This window comes from Carassius carassius, chromosome 23 (assembly GCF_963082965.1).
Source record: "Carassius carassius chromosome 23, fCarCar2.1, whole genome shotgun sequence".
Classification (NCBI taxonomy): domain Eukaryota; kingdom Metazoa; phylum Chordata; class Actinopteri; order Cypriniformes; family Cyprinidae; genus Carassius; species Carassius carassius.
In genome coordinates this window covers 2,570,077-2,596,901 of record NC_081777.1, presented here as the reverse complement: position 1 = coordinate 2,596,901, position 26,825 = coordinate 2,570,077, and the positions used below count along the sequence as shown (strand labels likewise).

General features: G+C 38.8%; 1 protein-coding gene across 1 annotated transcript; it reads left to right on the top strand.

The window, feature by feature from the left end:
• On the top strand, positions 1 to 26,344 carry LOC132101205 (G protein-activated inward rectifier potassium channel 4-like). The gene is made up of 4 exons (XM_059505944.1): positions 1 to 238; positions 13,443 to 13,525; positions 14,924 to 15,800; positions 24,977 to 26,344. Exons 2-4 carry the CDS (start codon positions 13,463 to 13,465, stop codon positions 25,315 to 25,317), a joined length of 1,281 nt encoding a protein of 426 aa, XP_059361927.1. The 5' UTR covers positions 1 to 238; positions 13,443 to 13,462; the 3' UTR covers positions 25,318 to 26,344.
• The last annotated feature ends 481 nt before the right edge of the window (positions 26,345 to 26,825 follow it).

Below are 26,825 nucleotides of genomic sequence, written 5' to 3'. Positions count from 1 at the left end.
CAGGGGGCTGTGGGGGAGGAAACATCCTCTCATGCTCACTTTCACATCCCTCCCTCTCTCTTTCTCTCACTCGCTCGCATCCTCCAGGAGAGCGAGGTAAGGAAGTGGTGGAGTGCTGCGTGAACAAAGTCAGTGAGGCAGCTGAGATGAGCACATCAGAGCTGGAGTCAGAACAGAGCGCAGCTGCCCTAACATGCTTCCCTTGACACTGCACAGCTACCTCTGCGCTCGAATGAAGGTAAGTCAGAAGAGAGGGACGAACGGGGGCTAGAATATCTGTTACCCAGCGAGTGCAATTGTGTCACGCGGTCACTATTGAATGGGTCTTAATATCATCCATCCCTCTTGAGAAGGAGCATGCTGAGAGGGACAGAGAGCTGGCGGGGATTGCAGAATTACCCAATAGGTGACCCCTGTCCCATTGAGATGGCAAGCGTCTGCTCCTTGTCCAGGATGCCATAGATCTAAAATGCGTTCCAGCATGTAAGGTGGCATTTTTGACTGCTTTCCTGGGCACACGTGTTTTAGTGCATTGCAGGAGTTTCACGAACCTGCCGGTTGCATTTGTGTACATGCACATGTGTGCAAGAGAGAGTTTGCAAATGGTTTCACGTGGAGATGCGTTTGCAGTAACTGAATGGTTTTGGCTGCACACTTTCAGAGAGGAAAGTCACTGGTGTTGATGGGAGTCGTATCGATTTTCTCAGATTCTTCGTTATAGGGGTATTAGTTCTCTCGCCTGGGGCTGCCGCTACAAACTGCTCACATAGAGAGAGATTTTCCTCCTCCTAGCCTCTCTGGTACTGTCACACTTTGAGTCTCCAGATAACTCCGTGCTGAAAAGCAGGGAACAAAGCAGCGGCTGCTCAATAAAGAGAAAGATAATAAAAGCCAGCTCGATCGTCGTTTCTAGGAGAAGGAATGAGTGTGAGATTGTGAATTTTTCATAGAGTTTGCTTGCAGCTTGCATACGTAATAGCAAATGTGAGAAATGTGCTGTACGGTTTCACATTCCCTATAGTCATGTCATGTTTAAATATACATGCAGTTGCCACTAAAACACAACATTATGCAAATGCAGTCATAATACTGAGCCAATGATATTTTGCATCCTCTAACCCTGTGCTCTCAGCCTTTTAGATCTTCCTGAGATATTATGTAGTATGTTTATTAAGCTGTTTTCCTTGTGGTGATCGTTGGCTGTTGCTCACAATAGAGGTGATATCAGGTTTTGCTATCCTTGTGGGGATATTTGTACCCTACAATACAGGCAAAGCCTGACCCACACACATATATAAGCATCTAAATGCATGCAAACATAAGAAGTGTTCAGCCTAATCCATTTGCAGAATTGTCAGTCTTTATCAGAATAGACACATCATTAAATTCTTTGGTTGCCATGGCACAGTTGATTCTGATGAAGTGACCTTTGACCCCATTAACTTCATGACAATTCCCTTAACTCTGAGCAAAACAGATGCGTCACACCAAAGGCTTTTCCCAATTACTTACTGCCAATTCTATCACATGGAGCAACAGAAATTAAGAATCATTGTGATTTACTAAAAGGCTCCTTTATCCAAAATGCTAATTATTTTCTCCCTCAAACATTAATTCATCCATGGAATATAAATGGAGAAATTTAGGAGGCTGTTTCTGCTATTGTCAATACAATTACAATTTATGTGGAATTCAATTGTATTTTGTTCCTTACACAGAGTTATTGTATGGCTTCAGAATATCGAACATGTGTCATATGAACTGGTTCTATAATGCTTTTGTGTTCTTTTTGAAGCTTGAATCATTGTAATTGCATGGACAAGAGCGACTAGTACAGTCTTTACATGTTTCAACTGGCGTTCCATAAAATAAATGAGTTCATATATGTATTTGGATTTTGGAATGACAAAAGGTTGACATGATGACAGCATTTAAATGATTGGGTGAGCTATCACTTAAGCTGGTTGTGCAGCAGAATATACTTCTCTGAAGTCATTATTTGACACAAGCAATAATTCTGTAGGCTAACGGTTTCTGAAAACTCAATGATTAGTTAATCTCCCCATGTGCGTGGATGTGCATCAGATGGAAGTAAGTTGCACCTCATTTGCTCCCGAAGTGCATGATCCATTTGTATTGTGATAGGTAAGATCCAAACAGAAAAGTCATCGAACGCGATCCATCTGCTTGGTTGTAATTACATAAAACTTCAGTCTAATACATTCAGAGTATTGTCATGTCAGCTGCGGTTGGAGAGGAATTTCATTTCCTGCTGCATTGATTTGTATGCTGTGAAAGTATGTGCCTACCGGTTTAAAGGACAGGTCTGAGATTAAATCTTATGCTGGGTCATTCATGTTATGCAGTATACTTCACACTTTGTATTTTTGTTTTTTTTAGATTTGTTTTTCTTTTGCAGCTAAACCTACTAATACCACTATAAATAACCAAATTCATAATTCATTGTGCTTACTAATGCTTATTCTGTTGTTCTCCCATCAGCTGATATCACTTCCTGAACGATGATGTCATTGAGGAACTACCCATTGTTAATGAGATATTACAAAGATTAAAAGGGTGGACATAGATATTGAAGATAAAAAATAAATAAAAATACTATAAATTTATCTTGTTTACTTACTTATTACCAGCAATATTGCCCAAATAATGTTTTGCCTATATTCTGATAAGAAAAAAAAAACACCTGGAATATTTTGCTAGTGTTTGAGAATTTTAGCAAATATTATTTAGAGACATGGGAAAACAAAACTGCTACTCAAACCAAAATAGTGAAATCATTTAATATTCATTCTATATTATAATATTTACTTTTGGCCTACTTTTTGTGATTAAAAAACAAGAACAAGAAACCATCTTGATAATACAGTAAATACTTAACTATACAAACATAAAGACAATCAGAGAAGCAACAGAAACACAATCATAGTCAGTACAAAAGAAACATGAGTGTAATACTGTACAGTATATAAACTAACAAGACTATTCAACATAAACCAATCACAAGACTTCAGACTTCTGAAGACAAATAAACCAATGACAAGACTAGAACACAAGGAAAAGAAACCAGGAACCAAATGACAGGAACTAGATCTTTAAGACTTTACTAAATAAAATTATATATAACCCCTAAAAAACAGCTTTCCTAAGTTCAAATACATTTACAGAAATCACGTGTTTATGGATACTTCGTTTAGGAGTCACACTTACCTTCTTCGTGGTCAAAAGTGACTTTTTTTTTCTTCAGGAAAACCAATGTAATATATTTTTGTTCAATAATATTTTTTGTTTATTATTTATGATTTTTAGGGAATTTTATGATACTATGCAATATTAATACAATTTTAATGAGCAATTTTCTCCATTATAATTAATATATATTTTTTATCTCTTTATTTATTTACTATTTTTTAATAAATGCAATATTTCACATTAAAATATAGTGAAAGCATTTAAAATCCATTTTTTGATGTGAGAATTGGGCAATCTGGAGGCATTAAAAAAATAAAAACTTGTGAAATGTTGCATAACCTCTTGTATTAGCACCCTATATAAATACAGTATATACAGAGGCTTTTGGATTCCCATAGTTTTTTAGACCTAATTTCTTTATTTTTTAGGTTTTGCATTTAGATCTATATCTAGACATTCTAAAAGATTACTTTTTGTCAAGGTTTAGACATTTTTGGTTAGATAAGTATCAGGTTTTACATTATGATTACAGTCAAACATTAAAATCTTGTTAGAAAGGGAACACATAGAAAGCATTTTTGTTACTCAGTATATGATCATCAAAAAAAATCTAACAAAATAAGGAATGAAAATTGATAATTGAAAACACTATACAAACATTTTGTAAATAATTAATATTTTATTCAATGTACTTCAATAAATATTAATGTTGCAGTCTTACCGGTTCATTTCTTAGTGTGTGTGTGTGTGTGTGTGTGTGTGTGTGTGTGTGTGTGTGAGAGAGAGAGAGAGAGAGAGAGAGAGACCTTTTGTATTTTTTCCATTTACTGATTGGTGTATATTTTGCACTCCTGATATTCTGGAGAGTCACCCCTTGATTGCTGCACACTTTTTCCCTGACCAGTGGCTGATTTGTAGTTTGTACCACCAAAAGATTCACTGAGTTTTCAAATTTTTTCATATTTCCCATTCATTTCCTATGTCGGTCATTTTTGACCGCTAAGAAGGTAAGTGTGACTATTTGTTTTTTTTGAACTCTTTAACATATCCAAATCATGTCCTTGAATTTTTGTGTGTGTGTGTGTGTGTGTGTGTGTGTGTGTGTGTGTGTTCATATTGCTAATGTGACAAAAGTCACCAAGGGTCATCTCATTCCGATGAAGCTACGATTTTTTACATTTCAAAATATAACATTTTTCAATCAAAAATGACAGAAGAGGGCCAGAGGGTAACCATGCACATCTTTGTCAGACATGTCAACTTGGATGTGTATGTGAAACACCCAAACGACAGCAGCTCCAGCGGCTAAAGGTATTATAACCACTGCTTGTACACTTTGTTTGCTCTTTAATATTTCACAATGGAATATCAAGGTATTCACTTACAGAGAATTAATTGAGTGATTAGGTATTTCGAAGCCTTTCGGTGTTACCAGTGTTGCCATAGAAACAAATCATTTGTGAGTCTAAGGATGTGAAGAGCTCAGCAATGAATCTCTGAGTTATGGTAATTCTCAAACACGTGAATGCAGCATCAAATTTGAATGTAGATCTTCTTTTTACGCGGCCACCGTTCTGTGACATATAGAGCTGACACTAGCAACACAGAGGGAAGTAATACTGCCACATGCTTTAAACCAGCACTCGTAAAACACACACTGCAGCGGAGAACCGTTCCTTCATCTCCAGCCTCATAAACACAGCAGGCCTTACAGGCCGTGTGTGACGGTGTCTGTGTGAAACTGACAGTGTGCAATAAAAGCGTACATAACTGATAATAAAAGGGAAGATGAAGGAACGAGAGGTGTGGCTAGATGGCAGATTTGTAGTTACATTCAGGCCTTACTTTTGCATTGAAATGCATACACACAATGCCACCGGCACACTTATGCAAACAAATCAGAGAACATCTGATGTTTATCTGAAACAAAACAAGCTCGCGCCTTTGCTAAATATAGCTTGTATTGATTTATAAGCATGAAAGAATTTGCTTGGAGAAATATTGCAAAAAACACCATCGAAAGTTTTTCAGCTGCTTTATTTTAGTAGCATCTAGTCACTGCAATAAATAGGATGTCTTTGGCTGTTCAGCAAAGAGACAAGAAATGTATAAAACTGCAGTCTGTGTGTGTGTGTGTGTGTGTGTGTGTGTGTGTGTGTGTGTGTGAGAGAGAGAGAGAGAGAGAGAGAGAGAGAGAGAGAGTTTGCATCTGTCATTCAGAAGTCAAGAAAGTGGTCAATGTCAGATTGATGGAGCACTATATACTCAGATCACTGCTGCAGAAGTAGAAATGTCAGACTTTCGTTCTGTGATGCTTTCAAAGACAGAAGAGCAACCTTCCCAGCACTGGTAGTGATTTACTGTATGTTACCCAGTATTCAAAAATTAACTTTCGATCTAAGCAGATTTATGTTGGTCAATGCAGCAAAATTCTGTGACATACTTGAACCCGTTGTGAAATATGTGTGAGGAAATCTTTTGCTTTGACACAAATTTCCCATTGTGTGAATTCCTAATTTATTAATAGTAGTAAACGAATGAATCAGTAATTAAATTTTTTCAGTAATTTAACAACACATTTGCAGGTTTATGGTTCTCTGATGTTGGTTAATGCAATTATTTTTCACTGTTAGTTCATGCTTACTATTGTAGTTGGCCAATGTAAACAAACAGAACATTACTGTAAAGTCATTTTTTTTCCCTTTATTGTAGACACGCTTGTTTGTTGTTTGTTGTTGACCCATGAATGAAAATGCAAATGGATGGCATCTTATAGGTATCTCAGACCTCCTTGCTCAGTTTAGAGAATAAGCGTTTTAATTTCCAGTATAGTGAACTCAGATTTTCAGTGTGTTTGTGCAGAACAGATGGAGGATCTGCCTGCAAGTGAACACGCTCAATTCTCCAGTGCCAATCATCATCATCTCCCGTGTGCTGACATTTTGATTATTTCCCAGAGATTCCCCAGAGATCGGAGTCCATTATCACTGGATTATAAGGGTACCCCAAAGAAAAAGGATTTAGCCTTTTCCATTTGTGCTCCGCTTTATTGACAGACCCCGACTTAAGGTGTTTTAAGTGGTCATGTTGAGGCAGTGATTCAGTGATTCCGGAATGCTAATTAGGGCAGTTTGACGCGGCGCTCGCTTTGGCAGACTCGATGCTGCAAATCACTTCAGGGAGCTGACAGGCCATCTGATAAACACAGGCGAGAGTGTTGAAGAGCCTGTTCTCTACTCAACACAACCCACCCCCCGCAAACACACACGCACACATCCAGTTAGGAGCGCCTAGAGTGCACGGCCTTGTTAGCGCTCTTGAGTGAGTGTCACTGGACCAGGGATGTATGCATTCACACACACCCTGTAAAGCCTTCTGGAGTGGGTGTGATTTGGCCATCCATCTGAACTTCCTGAAGCATCACTTGTGTTGGTGTAGGCCTGCGAGGAAGGTCGCTGTCACGGCGCCAGCGTTTCAAAGACAGCGACCGGCTTAGTTTCAGCCACTGCTATTCCTGTCACTGATAGGACGAGACGCATTGCTTTCATTAGGCTAATTGTCCTTAGTGTGGACAGGATGTCTGCTTGAAGGCTCGGTGTCATTCAGAGCGATAGGGACGCTCATACACACCTCCACGCCTGAACACACACGCAGGCGAGTGAATGCAGAGCTGGCAGTGAGCCGCGCTCTATGCTGTTTGTTCCAGGGGCATTTTAACTCATTTGCCCTGACTAACCTCAAAGTGTCATAACAGTTTCAGATACAGCTCTCTCCACTGTGATTGCATGCACGTCTGCACACATTCTCACTCACACCGGAGACGATGCTGCAGCGATGACATTGATGAAGTGTCCAAACGGAGGGTACTGTATGTTCCAAACTCTCATAAGTAGACCCTAATACTTTAACTGAATGTTTGCGGTTCTCTGATTTCCATTAATGGTAACACGATACACAGGTAAACAAACAAAATTGTTAGTTTTTCTGTTTCAGGTTCAATTCATTTATTTAAACTTTATTGTGGCAAGTGGGGCGGGGCCGAGGGACGTGGGAACACGAGTGAGGCCGGCAGTGATTGGGCAAATCAGTGGCACCTGCGGCCCACCGCCGGTCTCGAGTCCCACGTAGGAGATGGAAGGATATAAAACTGGAGCAACGACAGTGAAGGACTAGAGAGGACCAGGCCTGGGCGTTATTTTAGGTTTTGGTTTCATTTTGTGCGCACCAGTCGTCTGTGAGGGGCTGGTGCGCTGTTTTGTGTTTGTTTTGTAATTAAAGTTTCATTTTGATTGTCCGCCGGTTCCCGCCTCCTTCTTCCCGATGACTAGGAAGTCTTGTATCATTACATTTATATATTGTGATTTAATTGTTACGAAGCACCTAAAGTTCCCTCTAGTTTGGGAGGGATAGTGTACTCAAAAATATATCTATATAATTTATCATGATTTATTCACCCACGTATCATTCCCTATACATATTACTTTTTTTCTGTTGAATGCAGATGGGATTTTGAAAATTGTGCCATTGTTCTTTTTGCTTGCAACTTAAACGAATGCTGTCAAACTTCACAAGGGTGCAAGAGTATCATAAAAGTTGTCCCTGGCTTGTGTACTATATTTTGCACTAAATAACGACTTAGGACCAGATTTACTGACAGCTTGTGTCAGCGCAAACCATCTTTTGGCATTAAAATAGTGCTGTCAAGATTTACTAAAAACATGCAGTACAGTAAAATTTGCACTGAAAAGACATGGACACAGTTATTTTTGCACCTGATTTTATTTAATATGCATTTCTAGGAGTTTCCCTTTCAGACACAGAATTTATGAGAGCATTAAAATTAATAATTTTACTAACATTTCCGCTCATCAAATCACCGGTATTTAAGCCATTATTTAACACACCAAAAAAGCATGTCTTCCACTATTTTGCATTTGAAATGACTTTAATTGTTGTTGCTAAGAGGAGGCACCGCAGAGAACAGAGTGCCTGGTAGAACAAGAAGATATTTTGCACGCATATTTATTTATTTGCCAGAACACATTTTCCGAATCCGAACATATTTTGAAACTAATTTGCGCTACGCTTGGTAGATAGCGTTGATCGTTATGGAAATCAGATGTTGCATCTGTGTTCTTTAATTTGCGCATTGTGAGTAAATCACACGCAGAAATTTCCATGCCCATCGGCACTGTTTTGGAATTGCGCTTTCACACTTATTTGCCCTGTTTAGTAAAGCCATTAGTCTGATCCACATACACTTATCTATTGTTCTTATGTAAACTTGCAGCACACACGTTAATTGGGCAACTTTTATAATACTGTCATGGCACCCTTTAAAAGCTTGACAGCTTCAGTTCCCCTTCATGGTAATTACATGGAAAAACTGCCTTCAAAATCTTTCATTTTATGTTAAGCAGAATAACGTTAATCATGTTGGTTTTGAAGTAAATTATGTCAGCTTTTACATCCTTTGCTGAGCTATGCCTTTAAGTAGAAAGTGTATATGTACAGTGCATATGCAAACGGCATCAGTAAAGAGTGTAGGTTGGTATTTCATAGGGAGTGCAGAGGGAAACTTACCCCTCAGGAATTGCACACCAAATTTAGTTAAAATAAATGTGGTGAGAGTGAGTGATGTGTCTGGATTTTCATTCAGCTTAATTATTTCCAGGTGTACTTTTTGCAGTTGTTCACAGGTATAAAACCAGGGCTGAAAAAGTATGCTCCCCAAGTGCCAAATGTGAGTAAAAATCAGTGTTGACTAGTAGAGATGAAACAGTGTTACATGACAGTTGCCCAGTAAGTAATGATAATAATCTAGATTTATATAATACTACCATTACTACTACTACTACTACTACTAATTGTTTTTTTTTTATTCAAATAATGCACACGCAGTTTCATGGCTTGCAATATGGCTGGTAAACTTCTGAAGCCATTGGCCGGTGTGGCAAAATGTTAGTTTAAGGCTCTGTAAAAACATTGCCATCTATAAAAAAGACACATACAGTTTATTATAAATTCATCATGATGTTGCAGGGAATTCCAAATGAACTATTTATTTGTAACCTTTCAGCTTCTACATAAGTCCTTGTTTAGAGTGTAGGCAGCAGTGAATGCTGCATTGGCTGTGAGCAGAAATGCTAAGGAGGAAAGTCTATGGAGAAAGCATTCTACTACAGTATGTCTTCTCCATTCAAAAGTCTGGCTTGTCCAGTTTGTTTTGATGACTCTTCAGAATCACTTACTCCTATAAAAGAAATAGGGAAGAGAGTGAAAACCGCGACCCTGACTGCAGGACATGGATGAATGGACTCGTATCTGAGTAGTAAAATGCATTGCTGCAGCGTGAGCTGTATTCCTCCCCCACCAGTCATTACTCTCCAGTGTGTTTGAGTAGATAGAGTTGTTGGACATCACTGGTACTGCAGTGTATTGACAAAACACGTGGGTCATTCCCCAGACATTGCAGGAAATGTCTCTCTTTGCGATAAACCAGCTATTTGTTTAGGGGTGGGGGGGTTTAACAGCTCTGCAGTCTGATGAGAAATCTGCAGGTCTAGTAAATGAAGTGTCGAGCTGATCGCTGAGCTGATCTGCTCTAAGAAGCAAAGATGTTTGGGGGAGAGCATGAGCGAGGAACTCCGACAGCAACTGAATCCTGAATCCAACTGAAGCAAAACCGTACCATTGAAACACTAATTAGTATTGAGACAAGTGCACGCCTGTGGTGTCTTACTCACGGGAAAGAGAACACCTTTCACTGTGAAACGAGGGTGATGTCGATAAATTATGCAGCAGCATTTTTGTAGTGCAATTGAAGCAGTCTGACAGCCACAGGTTAAAACTTAATGCCCGCCATCTCCACCATTAAAATATATTGTGCCAGAATTATGTTCTGTTAACAATTGTCATGCATGCATTGATCCATTAATTCAGACAGCACACCGAATAAGAATACTGGGACTGATTACCACTACTGAATCATGCAGAAAGTATGATTCCCAGACAAATGATTCAGTCGGTTCTGGCTCATATGAACTGGTTCTATTTAGAGAAAAACAAAGCCCCAGTGTTGATTCACAAATCAATGACTTGTGATTCAGTTCTTTTTATTGAAATTATTAAATATGTAGGTGCACAGCACTCAAATGTGCTGTACTTAAGGCCCATACTTGTTATTAGTATTTTATAATTAATAAAATGTTACCATTGTTTTAATGTAGAATTATTTGTCATATTTGTCTCAGCTTTATTCAGTTCCTATTTATTGTTAGGGTGCCAATATTTGTATGTATTTATGCTGTTAAAAGTCAGTAAATGCATCATTTACACAATTTATAGTGCATAATTTATATTTCCAAACATTTCTTACACAGAGATATTGATGGAATCATTGACAAAACTGTTAAGGAACCAAAAAAACAGATCATTGAATATAAGCTTCCTTCTCTCTCTCTCTCTCTCTCTCTCTCTCTCTCTCTCTCTCTCTCTCTCTCTCTCTCTCTCTCTCTCTCTCTCTCTCTCTCTCTCTCTCTCTCTCTCTCTCTCTCTCTCTCTCTCTCTCTCTCTCTCTCTCTCTCTCTCTCTCTCTCTCTCTCTCTCTCTCTCTGTTGTGTCCCTTGTCTGGCTTGTAACAAGACTCCAAAACCACAAAAAGCATGCTACTCTAAAAGCTTGATAAGAAGCTTGTTACCTCTTCAGAACAGCAAGATAAGCATGAGGGAACAGACTCTACTCTGGCTCGGCTCGGCTCGGCTCACCTCACCGGCGTGCAGCCATCAAAGTCATATGGAATTGCACAGGGACCGTTTTGTCATAAAATGTGGAAATGGCAGAAGAGGCCTGCTGTCTGTCTGTGATGTATTCTCCATGTGCATCTCGGATGCGGGTCACGTCAGTGTGCCCTTTCACTGCAGACCTGTCAGTCAACACTGTATTCCTGAGTGGATGGAGGCTCTGACGTGCCATCTGCACGCAAGGAGGTGTCGTGCAAATAGGGATGAGTGATGTCACTGCAGTAGAGTGGAATTAGACAAATAAGAAAGAGGGTCAAAGAAAGGACTCGAATCTCCAGCGAGGTCGGCCTCCAATTCCTGTAAAATTTTCACTACTGTTGTCAAGTACAAATTGAGTTTAGCTGTTTTGCAACAGGGATTTTTTCTAGGATGCACTAATTAATCAGAGATCAGCTGTTGCCCAACACAGCGCCAGGTTTTGTGTGTTTAGCTCTACACGGCACTCATTATTTCATTCCGTGAGCGTTATTTTCTCTGCGCTGAAAACATGTGTGGCCATTACAAGGCATGGAAGGGAAACATGCACCTGCACTTGTGGTAATTTACTCCTGGGGTTTATCAGTTCCCCTGATTACTCTACATTGATTTACTCTCCTCACTGATCAATACCTATTTTAAGGTCTGTTTTGGAAAAGCCAGTGGAGGGCTTGTAAAATATCCCACTAAATAGGCTGTACTTTCTCTTTCTTGTTTTCACTCTTTCTTTTACACACTCATATATTTCAGAGAAGAATCTGACATTATTCGTCTGAAAGCTATTATCCTAAACAGCATTCAGAAGAATTAGGCAGGGGACATGGCTAGCATGACCTGCAGATGGTCTGTTGGGGATCATGGGAGTTTTTCACTGTCATTAGGCACCTTATGTAAGCGATTAGCATAGATGAAGCTGTGTGACATTACCGACAGGAGCACAGGTGCAGTGTGGGAGTGACCAGGATCTGGAGCTGAATCATTGCTTAATGCAGCATGTCATAACATCTGAAAGTTAAACTAACCAAAATCCAGTTTTCCAAAACAAGGACGCGTTAATGGAAACAAAACATAGGTACAGTAAGCCTTGAGCCCTGCTCCAAAACCAAGGGCATGTAGGGATCCTGATAAGGCACCATCGATGTTTAGTTTTACATTATTTTTTATATTTAATTATATTTTTAAACCAAATTTATATATACATATACAAATAATATACACATATATATATATATATTATTTGTCAAGAGTTGATAAAGTCTCTTTATTGCCATTCTTCTAAATGCAGAAATGTTCAATAAATTAGCTACAATTTTAATTTAAATGGACTATTTCCAATTCTAGTATATTTGCATCTCTGTTTTTATGCTCGTCATATTGTAAGCTTAGCGACATGCTAACAGCAGACTTGAGGCTGTTTGTTTGACACAGAGTTTCTGCCCTAACTATACCTTTCCAAATCGGTTACTTATGAGGTTCCAGTTAACTTTGGATGCTGTAAACAGCAAGACAGCTCAGTAAGCTTTGAAACGTAGCCTACACTACGGCAATACTTTCTGTTCAGGCCCTATCTGCTCATAGCCCGGCTCGAAAGATTTGACAGGTGAACACTAAATGTGTCAGAATGGAGATAGTGAGCTTCCGGAGGCAGCGAGGAGAATGCAGAGGTGCTCAGCCAGGTTGGCATTTCTTCTGTGTGTATGAGGGAGATTTTGACTGGATGACGGAGGCAGCAGCAGCTTTTGTGGTGTGATGGTGCTGATGCAGTTAGTCTTTAGGGAGCAGGGAACAGCTGAGACTGCCAGTCTGTTTTAAGCACAAATTAAACTCACTCAGAAAGTACATCTCCCCTGTGAGCTTTGATTTAATCCTTCAAGTAACCATCGAAGATTTTCCCCCAAAGGTGTCTGTCTGTGTATGACTTGTTCCATCTCGAAGTCATGTCAAGTCATATTTAAAATGACACTCTATTTAATGTGAGAACCTGAGCAGTCAGGTTTAGTTCTTCTGTTTGCCCATTAGAAATTCAGACAGGCATAGTTGAACCACTTTCCCCATGGTGTTTGATATGATCAATCTGTTTACTCACCTAATTGAGAGGGTGAGACATTAGCTGATCAGATTAACCCTGATTTTGAATGTGCCTTGTTTCCTCGTGTGAATCTGTAAACAGTGATAATGCTAAAACAAACCATTCAATATTCCTATAGGGCACAATAAATCCATGCAATAACATTTATCCATCTGAATGGGATAAGGGTAATGTATCAAGGCTTAGAGTGGTCAATCCCAAGGTCCATTGAATGAGCATTCATTAAAGGTGCACTCAGTAGTTTTCCCTGCTCATTAGTAAAGAAAAATATTTTTTTTTAAATCATAGCATGGTTATTTGCTATACAGTAAGTAAGAGCAATTATGTTATGTTATTATCTTTTGTGTTATTTATCTGTATTTCAGGTTTGCAGTCGAAGCTGAGGATGGCAGGAGATTCTCGCGTCCACATGGACCACGACATGGAGATAGGAGTGACTCCAAGAGAGGTCAGTAGTCCCCACTATCACTTTTAACTTCGGTAATGTTAAAAGAGTATCTACTGTAACCACTGAATAGACCACCTAAACATGAGAATTTGGAATATACAATAATAGTGAGAAATGTATTTTATTGTATTTATGCCATGTTTATAATATATTTTAAGCCTTCAGTCCTTCAAATAAATCATAATGTGGGAGGTTAAAACTAAAATAACCTAACCCTAAACCAGTGGGTGATGATGTGAAGTGCTCAATTTACTTAAATTCAGACAATAATTAAATCCCATTTTTTAATCAAACCTTTTTTGTGTTCTACTTACATTCTCATTGACTGCTAGGACATTGTATATGTTAGGCTCATAATAAATAAATAAATAAATATATATATATATATATATATAAATGCATACTTTAGACATTTTTCTTATGTGTGACTTAAATGATGAGGAAATTACCAAATACTTGAAATTGGCTCTAAATGAGGATATTTGTTTTTTTGTAGTATTGGTTTTATTTTTTGCCCAATATTTGGCTTTAACTGAAAGAAAATAGGGGGAGGGGGGCATAGGTGTATACGCAACAGGAGGTATCCTTGTGCTCCAGTTTCTCATAAGCACTTTAAGGCTTGCCTATAATTGACTGCCACCACTTTAACATGATACCAGGTTACACAAATGGAAAGACAACGTGCCAATGTGTCCTTGTCTCATGTGGAGGGCACTATGTTATGGACTTGGAAGGGGGAAAAGATTCTTATCTGGGTTTGCCAGTGTCCCATGGGGAAGAGGAAGGTAATGGGGGAAGTGTCCCATGGAGCTGGTGTAGAACAAGGAATCAGAAATGGACTAGGGCCAAGATAGAGAGTCATGGGAGAGAAAAAACCGCAATGGAAAAAATAAAAAGCCACCAGTACTCTTATGTTGCAGTAATCTGCATGTCCTATACGTGCTGAGACGTACTGTGACAATGTCATAACAGTTGCAAAGATATCAGAGAACTTCCATTGTTAGAAGGGAACAGTGTAAACGTACCTCTTCTTGATGTTGCCAACTGTGCCATCCACACTGTTATTGTCTGGCGTACAGCAGCTTAGTGAAGAGATAGAAGAGGCAGATGGAAGCTATTGATCTGGCTTGCGAAATATATTGAATGGTGCAGATGGGACTAGATTGCAACACCAGAGGACCTGTGGGAAACATCACTTTATGCATGTTTTATTCCTCTCTAGCAGTCTCCCTAACACTGATGCTTAATACAGGTCTACAGGTTCAGACTTGCTGATACTGTAGACCATTTTATCATCATCATCATCATTTTGAATTGAGTCCTTATCTAAGAAGACAGAGCTTCTGTCACATTGATCTTGTAACTGAATTTGTTACGTATCCCTCTACCTCCTTACAGCAGGTGAAGAAACTCCCCAAGCACCTGAGGGAAGCACAAATCCCCACGGATCGCACCCACCTCATCTCTGATCCTGTTAAGAAACCCCGCCAGCGCTACGTACAGAAAGACGGCAAGTGCAATGTTCATCACGGAAACGTTCAAGAGACCTATCGTTATCTCAGTGACCTCTTCACAACACTGGTTGACTTACGTTGGCGCCTCAGTTTCTTCATTTTCACCTTGGTCTACGTGGTCAACTGGCTCTTCTTTGGGTTTTTGTGGTGGCTTATTGCGCTAATTAGAGGAGATCTTCTACACGCAGATGAAGAGGGCTGGACACCTTGTGTTGAAAACCTCAACAGCTTTGTCTCGGCTTTTCTCTTTTCCATCGAAACCGAGACCACCATTGGCTATGGCTATCGTGTCATCACGGAGAAGTGCCCAGAAGGGATTATACTTCTACTGGTGCAGGCCATCTTGGGGTCGATTGTCAATGCCATGATGGTGGGCTGCATGTTTGTAAAGATCTCCCAGCCTAAGAACCGAGCAGAGACACTGATGTTCTCCCACAAGGCCGTGATCTCGGTGAGGGACAACAAGATGTGCCTGATGTTCAGAGTGGGTGACCTGCGGAATTCGCACATTGTGGAAGCGTCAATCCGTGCCAAGCTCATTCGTTCACAGCAGACGAAGGAGGGTGAGTTCATACCGCTCAACCAGACGGACATCAACATTGGCTTTGACACAGGAGATGATCGCCTCTTCCTGGTATCACCTCTCATTATCTCCCACGAGATCAATGAGAAGAGTCCTTTCTGGGAGATGTCCCGGGCACAGATGGAGAAGGAAGAGTTTGAGATTGTCGTCATCTTGGAGGGCATGGTCGAAGCTACAGGTATGTTCTCCTTGACATCAAACAATTCAGCTGTTGACCTGAAAAGTGTCATAGATTCCATGAGTCAGAAATGACAGTTTGAAGCTTTGCATTAACCCTAGAAACTTTTAGTCTTTCACAATGGCTTCAAGGAGCAAGTTGCGCATTAACTGCCAAGCTCTGTAGAGCAGTTGACCTCAATGAATTTTCCATGATTTTTTGCAGCAAGCGAGAGTCTTAGAGGTCAGTCATTTAAATATACAAAACTGCAACACATAATTCATTTGCTGACAGTGCTAAGTCATCCCTTCCCTTAGCATGCTGACTACACAAAATAACAATCAAGAACTGACAAGAAGATAAATGTTTTAAAAATGATGCTAAGGCTATTTTTCAAACACATGAGTCAAGGAGGGTTTGAGAGCCTCTTGTTGTCTGGTTAGCCATGTCCTTGCAAACCTGTCCAGGCTGGAGTTGTGGAAAAAGGTCAAAGGTGATGAAAGTACTCCGGGTATGTTCCACTCTGCTGGAGGGGATCCTTTGGAAAACTTATTGGAGCAAAGAAAGTTTATTTTTCCACTCTTCATTTTAATTAACATTGTTCCAGTTCTCAGGTCAGTGAAACTCAATAACGGTCAGGCAGTTCAATGAGAAAACTGCTTTTATGCCTTTGAAAGCACAGTTTTGGTATTATACCTCAAGACATTTGGACTAATTCACAATCCATAACATAACAGAGAGACCAGGGTGTTGTGGCATTCAAATTGATTATTAATAATGCTGTTGATGTTGATTTACTTTTTAGTAACAGTTTGTTCAATCGGCATCTAATTTTTAGCCCATTACCTTAAAAAATCGTCATAGTCTGCTTAACATAATCAGCTGCAAATACATTTGAGTCTGTACAGATTTAACCGATACTAGTGTGATACCTCTGCTTCAGCAGCAAATATGTGATCTGAATATATGAAAGTGAATGGATTATAGAGATATATTATATTTGGTTGACCTTGCAAATCACTGTGTGCGATATTGATTCTAGTAGATCTCCTTCTGGGATTCTCCTTTAGGGCTGTTGAGGGAATAAAGCAGTCTCCATTGTCTAAAGTGTCTACACTAATTGCCGATTCATTCCCAGGCTAAAACATTTCCCGTGGTTTAACAAATATCTCAGGTGATTATTTGCAATTTAAATTATTTATTGGCTGTTTGTCCAAAGAGAACTTGCACTGCTAATCTAAATCTAATTCATTATACATGCTTCTCTGTGAAGGCATCCTTTTTGTGCTTGTTTTGCAGTGAATGCCAATGAGGACTCAACAAAGAAAAGGGGAAAAGCATTGTATGATGAAATTTTACTTCAGATAAAATGCAAAAACAATGCACATTTAGAAATTCTGTACCACAAACATCTACAGTATCTGTTGTTGACTGAAACATCCAAGGACCTAATGGAGAGAATTTAATTTAACACTAACCTTGCTCTGTGCTCTAGATGCCATTCGACATACAGTATCAGCAGTCTCCTCAACCTTCCTATCACTTTGAAATGTTTTCCACTTTCCACTGTGGAGATATGCATACACAAGCACATGTCAATAGTTATGGGCTATGATGCCATTGATCTACTAAAACCTTGTAAATTATGCCTTTGACACATGACCAGGTATAGATTAGGTTGCAACAGGCCTGGATAAACCTAAAAATAGGCTTTCCGGCCTCTCTCAGATCGAAGTCTACTCCCACTTGCTAATGAGCGATGATGGCTTCCTTTTGATATGCAGTAGAGTGCTAATGACGTCATGAGTGCAGTAAGGTCACAAACAACCTGATGTCTGATCTGTAGAGTATAGCAATGTTTTAATTTAGCCCTGGCATGTGTCAGGTATGATGGATAGCCTCATTGGTCTAGTCTATTATTTTTCCAGTACTATGGTTAAGAGTTCTATGGTAAGTCTCTTGAGTACTACTTGCAATTTGCATGAACGTGATGAGACTCGGATGATGGTTAATCAGACGCAATTTGCATCATTTAATTGTTGCAACATAAGAGGTTTTCATTTTTGAAATGCCTGATCTTGAGTGATATAATCACGAACAACAGCTTTTCCCAAATGAAAGGTTCATCCCACTGTAGAACATGACATGCAAACATATTTGATCCACTCTGTTCCAAAAGTTAGCGATCTTACTACATAGGCAAAATTGTAAAGCACAGCCACTTCTGAAGCAAAGTCGCTTTGATTATGCTACCTTCTAAAATGCCTTTTTTGCCATGGGAGTCAAAGCATGGGAGTCAAATTGCTGAAAAGGCAAATGCATTGCAATGAAATGCTGATTGCAAAAATAACTCTTTCAGAAACATGCAAATACTTTTCGGACCATTTTACCACATATCAAACTTTCAGTCAAGTCTCAAAGTGAATCTGAACTACTGTACGTCTATAAAGTACAAATTTGCATACCGATTGGTTATTCCAAACTTGCTATTATGCAGTACAGTAAACACTGAAAGTTTAGAAGCAGGTCACAATGTCTAAGAATATGGATTTAAAATCAATTGGAGTTAGTGATCAAATATCTGCACCCCTATTAGTGAAAAATAACCTGCTTGTTTCCTCGTCAACATGATGAATGCCTGAAACACAGCAGCCCATTTAGTGCTCATAACTAACGGCATCTACTAAATATGTCCGGTGGCATTAAGATAGGCTTATCTGTGTTTTTAAGTAGCGTCCATTAACTTTGCATTCATTTTGCTATTAATGAGCCTCAAACCCATACATAAGAACTTGCTCCAAATTAATGTTCTATAACTAATATAGATTTTTAAAAGCCAAATTTATGAGGTGGTGAGTTGATTAAGAGAGGAATTGTGGAGGCAATTTGAAGGCTATTGATGTGTGCTTGAGCAGTTTAAATTTTAACACTAACTTTTAGTGCTGTATTTCCATTTAAAGCTCAAACCTGTAGAGTATTCTGGCATTCTCTGAAGTCAGTGATTTTCAGTTCTACTTCTAGTTTGCTGCACTAGAAGTGTGCTGATCCATGCACAGTGAAACAAAGATTTCAACACGCATATAATGCATACTGTAGTATGTTAAAGCTAACTTATGAAACTGACAATGAAAGGGAGAATCGGGCAAGGTTTTCCTGGTAACACAGCAGTTCCCATAATGGTGCTTCTTATCCTAGGATAAATGATAGTACTCATATGTGTCAGCAGATTTCAGTGTCACAGCTGTTCTCCAGAAATGGACTTAGGAACCCCTGGCCTTGAGGTGTTGTGCCCTTATTTATAGATTTGAAAAGCATCAGCGCATGAAACTAGCCATTGCTAGGTTATTGAGATCAACACACCCTCTCCATGTCTTTCTCTTTTACTCACACATACAAAAAGAGAGAGAGAGAGAGATAGAGAGGGAGAGAGAGAGAGAGAGCGAGAGAGAGAGTATATCGCAATGCTAAATGTGTTACACTCAAACCCACACACCGTTTCTGACCTAAAACATGACACAAAAGCAGAGGGAGTCAGATAGACTATCAGAGCATATTTCAGAGTTTATTTCAGTTTCAATCAATGCTACAATGTAGATTAGTGGTTTTCAATTGGTTTTTCTTCAGGATCCATTTTCACATCAAGAGGTCAACCAATACTGTACCAAGTTTGTTTATACAAAAGTAAGCAAAAATGTACTTGTACAATTTTATTTTTTATTTTTTTTATTATAAGTACATTTTAGCTAATATGTGTGAATAAACATTACTCAAAATGTCCACTGAGGAAAGTGATGTCTTTGTCGTCCAATATTTTACCTGTTGTGATTTCCAGTGACAGTGGTGCTCAGTGCATTTGTTGGCTGCGTCTTACAAGATGTTGTTTAAAGTAAAATTAACATGCTTGTTTCCAAAAGTGTTTCAGTGTTTTTCAATATAAAATTCTTTACTGCTGACTATCTCATAAAAACAATCTCTAATATCTAATGGTGGAACAATGCAACTAAAATCACCATCACGAACAAACATCATTTCTCAATAATAAGCAATTTATTAAATAGTACAATTATTTATATAAATATTATTTTTTAAATAATATTTTTCTTATTAACAACATCGGCCACCATTATCTTTATTAACAAAACGTATTTGAAGTCTAAACATCTAATTGCCCCCCCCCACCAAAAAAAAAAAATTCAAACTATTAAAACTACATTCTGACACAAAAATATAAAATTATAGTGAATTGGGGCATCCGCCATGACACTCGCTGTGAGAAATAATGCAAGCGGAGTGATACAATGATCATTTTGAATCACAGCTGTGCTGATATAAAGCCATTTCACACTGCTACTTGTGTGATATCGCTCAGCCTGATATTGCCATCTGCCTTATTGTTTTAGTTTAGACTGGACGCATGACCTTTGACATCAACAATAAATAATCTCTTAAGAGTCGCCCACTTTTTAAAAGCATCTTTTAATACTATTCATTTTGCTACCAATGTAAAATTATATTATGAACTGCAGAAACTTTTTGTAATTAGCATTTACTTTGGGCCATGACGCACCAGCTATCTACTGACGTAGAGTGTGATGCTGTTGGCTTTAAATGCTGGAATAGTGAAAATCTCCATAATCTGTGATTACAGGTTTATCTATAATACATGGCATCACTGACTATTATACCTATAAGCATGAGATTTTAGTCTCATATTATTCTGCATGTTTTGCAAAAACATAAATGCAGTGATTAATAACGAGGACCTTTCCATAATTATAGGTCTGCACTTAAATTCCTGCATGATTTTGAGTTTCCATGATCCCTTTCAGGGTAAAACGTAAATTGTCGTTGCAAGACATGCATACAAATTTGGGGAATTTGAATTCATTCTCTAGCTGTTTCAGATGATGTCTATAATTTGCTCACATGAAAAGATAATGATTATTTTGAGGTTATTTAATTATTTATTATTGCATCCTGTTTATGAAAAATGGACATGATGGATATGGAAGTGGGCAGCACACAGCATATTAACACAGGTTTACATGACAGCTTGAATTCATGTGGCAACTATTTTGTATCACGCTATGTTCAAATAACTGTAACTGAAGACACGCATAGTTACTCACTGAACCAAATAGACAAAAAAATGCTGTTTGATCAATGTAATCCCTTTGGCTTCCAGCTCATGCTGTATAATGTCACACACCCAAAACCACTCAGAAAAGGAAATGTAAAACATTCAGCCTTACAAATTCATTTCCCTTTGGCAAAAACTCACAATTGGTTAAGAGTCTGAAAACTGTAACCGAACACAACAACTAATGCAGAAAAATTAGTTAAGAATTGAATCATGTTCTATATATATAGAATTTCTGGAAGTCTTGATTTATTGGAATGTCCTTTGAGTGCACCGTCTTTGGCGAGTATAAATATATATATAAATAAATACTAAACATTTACTATCTTGATTTATGAAGATGCAAAAATATGCAGCAAAATAAGACTTGGGAACTGACATTTTATATATCCAAGTCTTACTTACCCTTACTTATTTGCATTTGGATAAACCAGCATTTCATATATATATATATATATATATATATACAGTGCCTTGCGACCTTTTGCCACATTTCAGGCTTCAAACATAAAGATATAAAACTGTAATTTTTTGTGAAGAATCAACAACAAGTGGGACACAAACATGAAGTGGAACGAAATTTATTGGATATTTCAAACTTTTTTAACAAATAAAAACTGAAAAATTGGGCATGCAAAATTATTCAGCCCCCTTTTGTTAATACTTTGTAGCGCCACCTTTTTGCTGCGATTACAGCTGTAAGTCGCTTGGGGTATGTCTTTATCAGTTTTGCACATCGAGAGACTGAAATTTTTGCCCATTCCTCCTTGCAAAACAGCTCGAGCTCAGTGAGGTTGGATTGAGAGCATTTGTGAACAGCAGTTTTCAGTTCTTTCCACAGATTCTCGATTGGATTCAGGTCTGGACTTTGACTTGGCCATTCTAACACCTGGATATGTTTATTTGTGAACCATTCCATTGTAGATTTTGCTTTATGTTTTGGATCATCGTCTTGTTGGAAGACAAATCTCCGTCCAAGTCTCAGGTCTTTTGGAGACTCCATCAGGTTTTCTTCCAGAATGGTCCTGTATTTGGCTCCATCCATCTTCCCATCAATTTTAACCATCTTCCCTGTCCCTGCTGAAGAAAAGCAGGCCCAAACCATGACGCTGCCACCACCATGTTTGACAGTGGGGATGGTGTGTTCAGGGTGATGAGCTGTGTTGCTTTTACGCTTTTACGTTGCTTTAAGAAATGGCTTTCTTCTTGCCACTCTTCCATAAAGGCCAGATTTGTGCAGTATACGACTGATTGTTGTCCTATGGACAGAGTCTCCCACCTCAGCTGTAGATCTCTGCATTTCATCCAGAGTGATCATGGGCCTCTTGGCTGCATCTCTGATCAGTCTTCTCCTTGTATGAGCTGAAAGTTTAGAGGGACGGCCAGGTCTTGGTAGATTTGCAGTGGTCTGATACTCCTTCCATTTCAATATTATCGCTTGCACAGTGCTCCTTGGGATGTTTAAAGCTTGGGAAGTCTTTTTTGTATCCAAATCCAGCTTTAAACTTCTCCACAACAGTATCTCGGACCTGCCTGGTGTGTTCCTTGTTCTTCATGATGCTCTCTGCCCTTTAAACGGACCTCTGAGACTATCACAGTGCAGGTGCATTTATATGGAGACTTGATTACACACAGGTGGATTCTTATTTATCATCATTAGTCATTGGATCATTCAGAGATCCTCACTGAACTTCTGGAGATAGTTTGCTGCAGGGGCTAAATAATTTTGCACGCCCAATTTTTCAGTTTTTTATTTGTTAAAAAAGTTTGAAATATCCAGTAAATTTCGTTCCACTTCATGATTGTGTCCCACTTGTTGTTGATTCTTCACAAAAAATTACAGTTCCATATCTTTATGTTTGAAGCCTGTAATGTGGCAAAAGGTTGCAAAGTCCAAGGGGGCCGAATACTTTCGCAAGGCACTGTATATATATATATATATATATATATATATATATATATATTAGGGGTGTAACGATATGCGTATTCGTATTGAACCGTTCGGTACGAGGCTTTCGGTTCGTTACGCGGTACGCATTATGGACCGAACGGTTCGTCTGACTAATTAATTATATTTGGAAAATAAAAAAAAAAATTGAAATATAATGATATGCGTTCAACAAGGTAGCCCAATAACCCAAACGACGTAACAGGCAACGCCCCTGACACCCCCCTGAAGAAGAAAAAAACACCAACTTATATGTTTATGTTAGGCTACTCAGTCAGTCGCTCGCTCACTCAGTAATACACGCTGAAGGCTCGTTGCAAAATGGCCAATGTGTTTAACAGACCAGAAATAGAAGATCCTCCAATAACCAACAGGTCTGGTGTTTGGGTGCACTTTGGATTCCCTGTAAGCTATAATGGTCATGGCAAGAGAGTGGTGGATAAAAAACAACAACGATATGTCGCATCGATTGGTAGGCTACATTTACGTTATAGTCGCGGATATGAGACCTTACTATTTACCATTCATTCTATCATCACCATTATAGCTTACAGGGAATCCAAAGTGCACCCAAACACCAGACCTGTTAGTTATTGGAGGATCTTCTATTTCTGGTCTGTTAAACGCATTAGCCATTTTGCAACGAGCCTTCAGCGCGTACTGAGTGAGCGAGCGCCTTACTCTGTAGTGGAAAACGTAGGTTTTAAGAACATGCTTAATGTAATTGAGCCCCGTTACAATAGTCCTTCACGAGCCCATTTCAGACAGACCATAATTCCTGCTTTGTTCCAAAAAACATAAGCCCTATAGAGAACCAATTGAGTAAAAACACACTCAATATAAATAGTTATAGAGTTCCATATAAAAAGTTACATCTTTGTATTTGTTCATAACTAATATAACATTTTCATTTTTTTTTATAAGGAGCTGTTTTTGTTTTATACAGTATGCTGCTAAGAAAACACCATAGAAGATCGGTAAAGAATAGCTCCATCATTGTTCAATGTAAAAAAAAAAACATACTTTGTTAGTTTTAATAAATAAAACATTTTTTAAAAATCAAGGAAATTTATCTGCAAATTTTTTCTTTTTGCTGTATCTAAAACGTACCGAACCGTACCGGACCGTGACACCAGTGTATCGTATCGAACCGAACAGTGAATTTTGTGAACCGTTACACCCCTAATATATATATATATATATATATATATATATATATATATATATATATATATATATATATATATATATATATATATGTACAGTACAGACCAAAAGTTTGGACACACCTTCTCATTCAAAGAGTTTTCTTTATTTTCATGACTCTGAAAATTGTAGAGTCACACTGAAGGCATCAAGGGCTATTTGAGCAAGAAGGAGAGTGATGGGGTGCTGCGCCAGATGACCTGGCCTCCACAGTCACCGGACCTGAACCCAATCGAGATGGTTTAGGGGTGAGCTGGACCGCAGACAGAAGGCAAAAGGGCCAACAAGTGCTAAGCATCTCTCGGGGAACTCCTTCAAGACTGTTGGAAGTCCATTTCAGGTGACTACCTCTTGAAGCTCATCAAGTGAATGCCAAGAGTGTGCAAAGCAGTAATCAAAGCAAAAGGTGGCTACTTTGAAGAACCTACAATATGACTTATTTTCAGTTGTTTCACACTTTTTTGTTATGTATATAATTCCATATATAATTCCACATGTGTTAATTCATAGTTTTGATGCCTTCAGTGTGAATCTACAATTTTCATAGTCATGAAAATAGAGAAAACTCTTTGAATGAGGTGTGTCCAAACTTTTGGTCTGTACTGTATGTATATATATATATATAATATACATATATATATATATATATATATATATATATATATATAAATAATGGAAGGCATACAGTGAAATGCAGCTCACAAACTGATATGCCCCATAAGTCCAGTATCATCTGATCTGTACAACACTGTAAACACTGGCAGCCTAATCAATTATTTATTTCTCTCCCTCTCTCCCCTCATTTCTTTGTGTGTGTGTGTAAATAACTGTGTGCACGTGTGTTTTTGTGCGTACCTGCATGTGTGTGCGTGTCTGTGCCCATATTGTTCTCCATGTATCCAGGCATGACGTGCCAAGCGCGCAGCTCCTACCTGGACTCGGAAGTGCTGTGGGGCTACCGCTTCACCCCGGTGCTTTCTCTGGAAAAGGGCTTCTACGAAGTCGACTACAATAACTTCCACGACATATATGAGACCAACACCCCAACCTATAGCGCTAAAGAATTGTCCGCTCGATTAAAAGAGAGTCCGCTCCTCCCTCACCTGCCGCTCCTCAGCCCCGACCTCAGGCAGCACACGGACCCCTTCTCCACCCAAACCACACGGGACGAGCAGGAGAAGGACGGCGAGAAGCCTGCGGAGGCCAACAACGGATCTGCCAACCGCTTGGAGGGGAACCCTTGAGGGAAACCCTGCTCCGAATTGACTCAAGGACCCAGTCTAAAGAGACTGACAAGCTTCTTTCCCCTCGCATGGAGAAATATCCTTGCAATAGCCATGCAATATGACCCCTGATTCCTCTAGAGAGCCGAGCTGATGTGTAGATTGAGGTTAGACGCACAAACAGATGAGAATCCGTATATATTTATACACCTACGCATACTACACATATTTTAGCTTTATAAACTCTGTTGTGCAGGTTTTCATGGTCTCGGTCAACACCCTGTACCTCAAGGACAAACTAGTAGCCAAATACTGTATGACCCAGAGGTCAAATCCCTTAATCTAACCATAGCAAATCAGCTTTAATAGAATCCCAATGCAAAGACTCATAGGAGCCGAACACAATGCTTGTGTGTTTAACCACTGCGAAGGCCCGCAATGTTGGTTTCTTTAAGCTATTCTATTGTATGTTTTATCTGCATTATAATTATGCATTATAATTATCAATTTCCCCATCATATCGAAGTGCATGTGTTTGAAATTGATGCAAGATGGAAGCTGGAAAATGCACCAGACTAAAGCACAACCGCTGCAGTGGCAGACGTATGGTTTGAAAACCTGCAGTGCACTAAAATAACAACGACAAATGGAAATATCGCACATACATTGTCTCTGTGAAGTTCAATCTTGCCCGGTCCACGCTCCTGGACTCGTATTTCATTACATTTTATTTGTGTGCAAGTTTGAGGCCATTTCCAAGTGGTCCGAAGAACTGTTTCAAAGCATGAACCCTAAGGCAAGTCCTATACACTTTCTAAACAGGGTATTTTCTAAGGCATGCAGACTTCAAAAACACTTTCTACAAATATTGTACAGTTAAATTCTGGGTTAAGGTGAGAGTAGAGCTCCATTCACAGCAGAGACAATGGTGCAGTATTTTAAAGACACATTTTAGAGGAAACTCACCTATGACAAGTCATTTTCACAGAATAATATTATATGCAGGATATTTACATAAATAAAATAAATAAAGAAACTTATAAGAGAATACTGTTGTTTGTTGGTTGATTGGTTGGTTTGGTTTGTGTTTTGTACATGGGGAGTAGACTAAAATGCCAACGCTATCTCACGGCCAATTCGTACGTATTTTACGAGGTGGCTTATTCGTACGAATTTGTACGACCTCACTCGTACGATTTTATACGATTTGTCTGAACCCCAGTGACGGTTAGGTTTAGGGGCGGGGTTAGGTGTAGGTCATTCGTACAAATTCATACGAATTGTGCAACTCGTAAAATACGTACGATTTGGCAACAATCGTATGAATTTGTACGAGTGTGGTCGTACGAATTCGTACGAATAAGCCACCTTGTGAAAAATGTACAAATTGCCGTGAGATCGGGTTGAAAATGCCCAAAAAAGCAATGTCAAATGCAAGAAGCAAAGTGTGTGGATAATTACAAAAAAAAAAAGATGATGATGATGATTATGATTTATAGACAAGTAAATCATTGAATAGCCAACAAAAA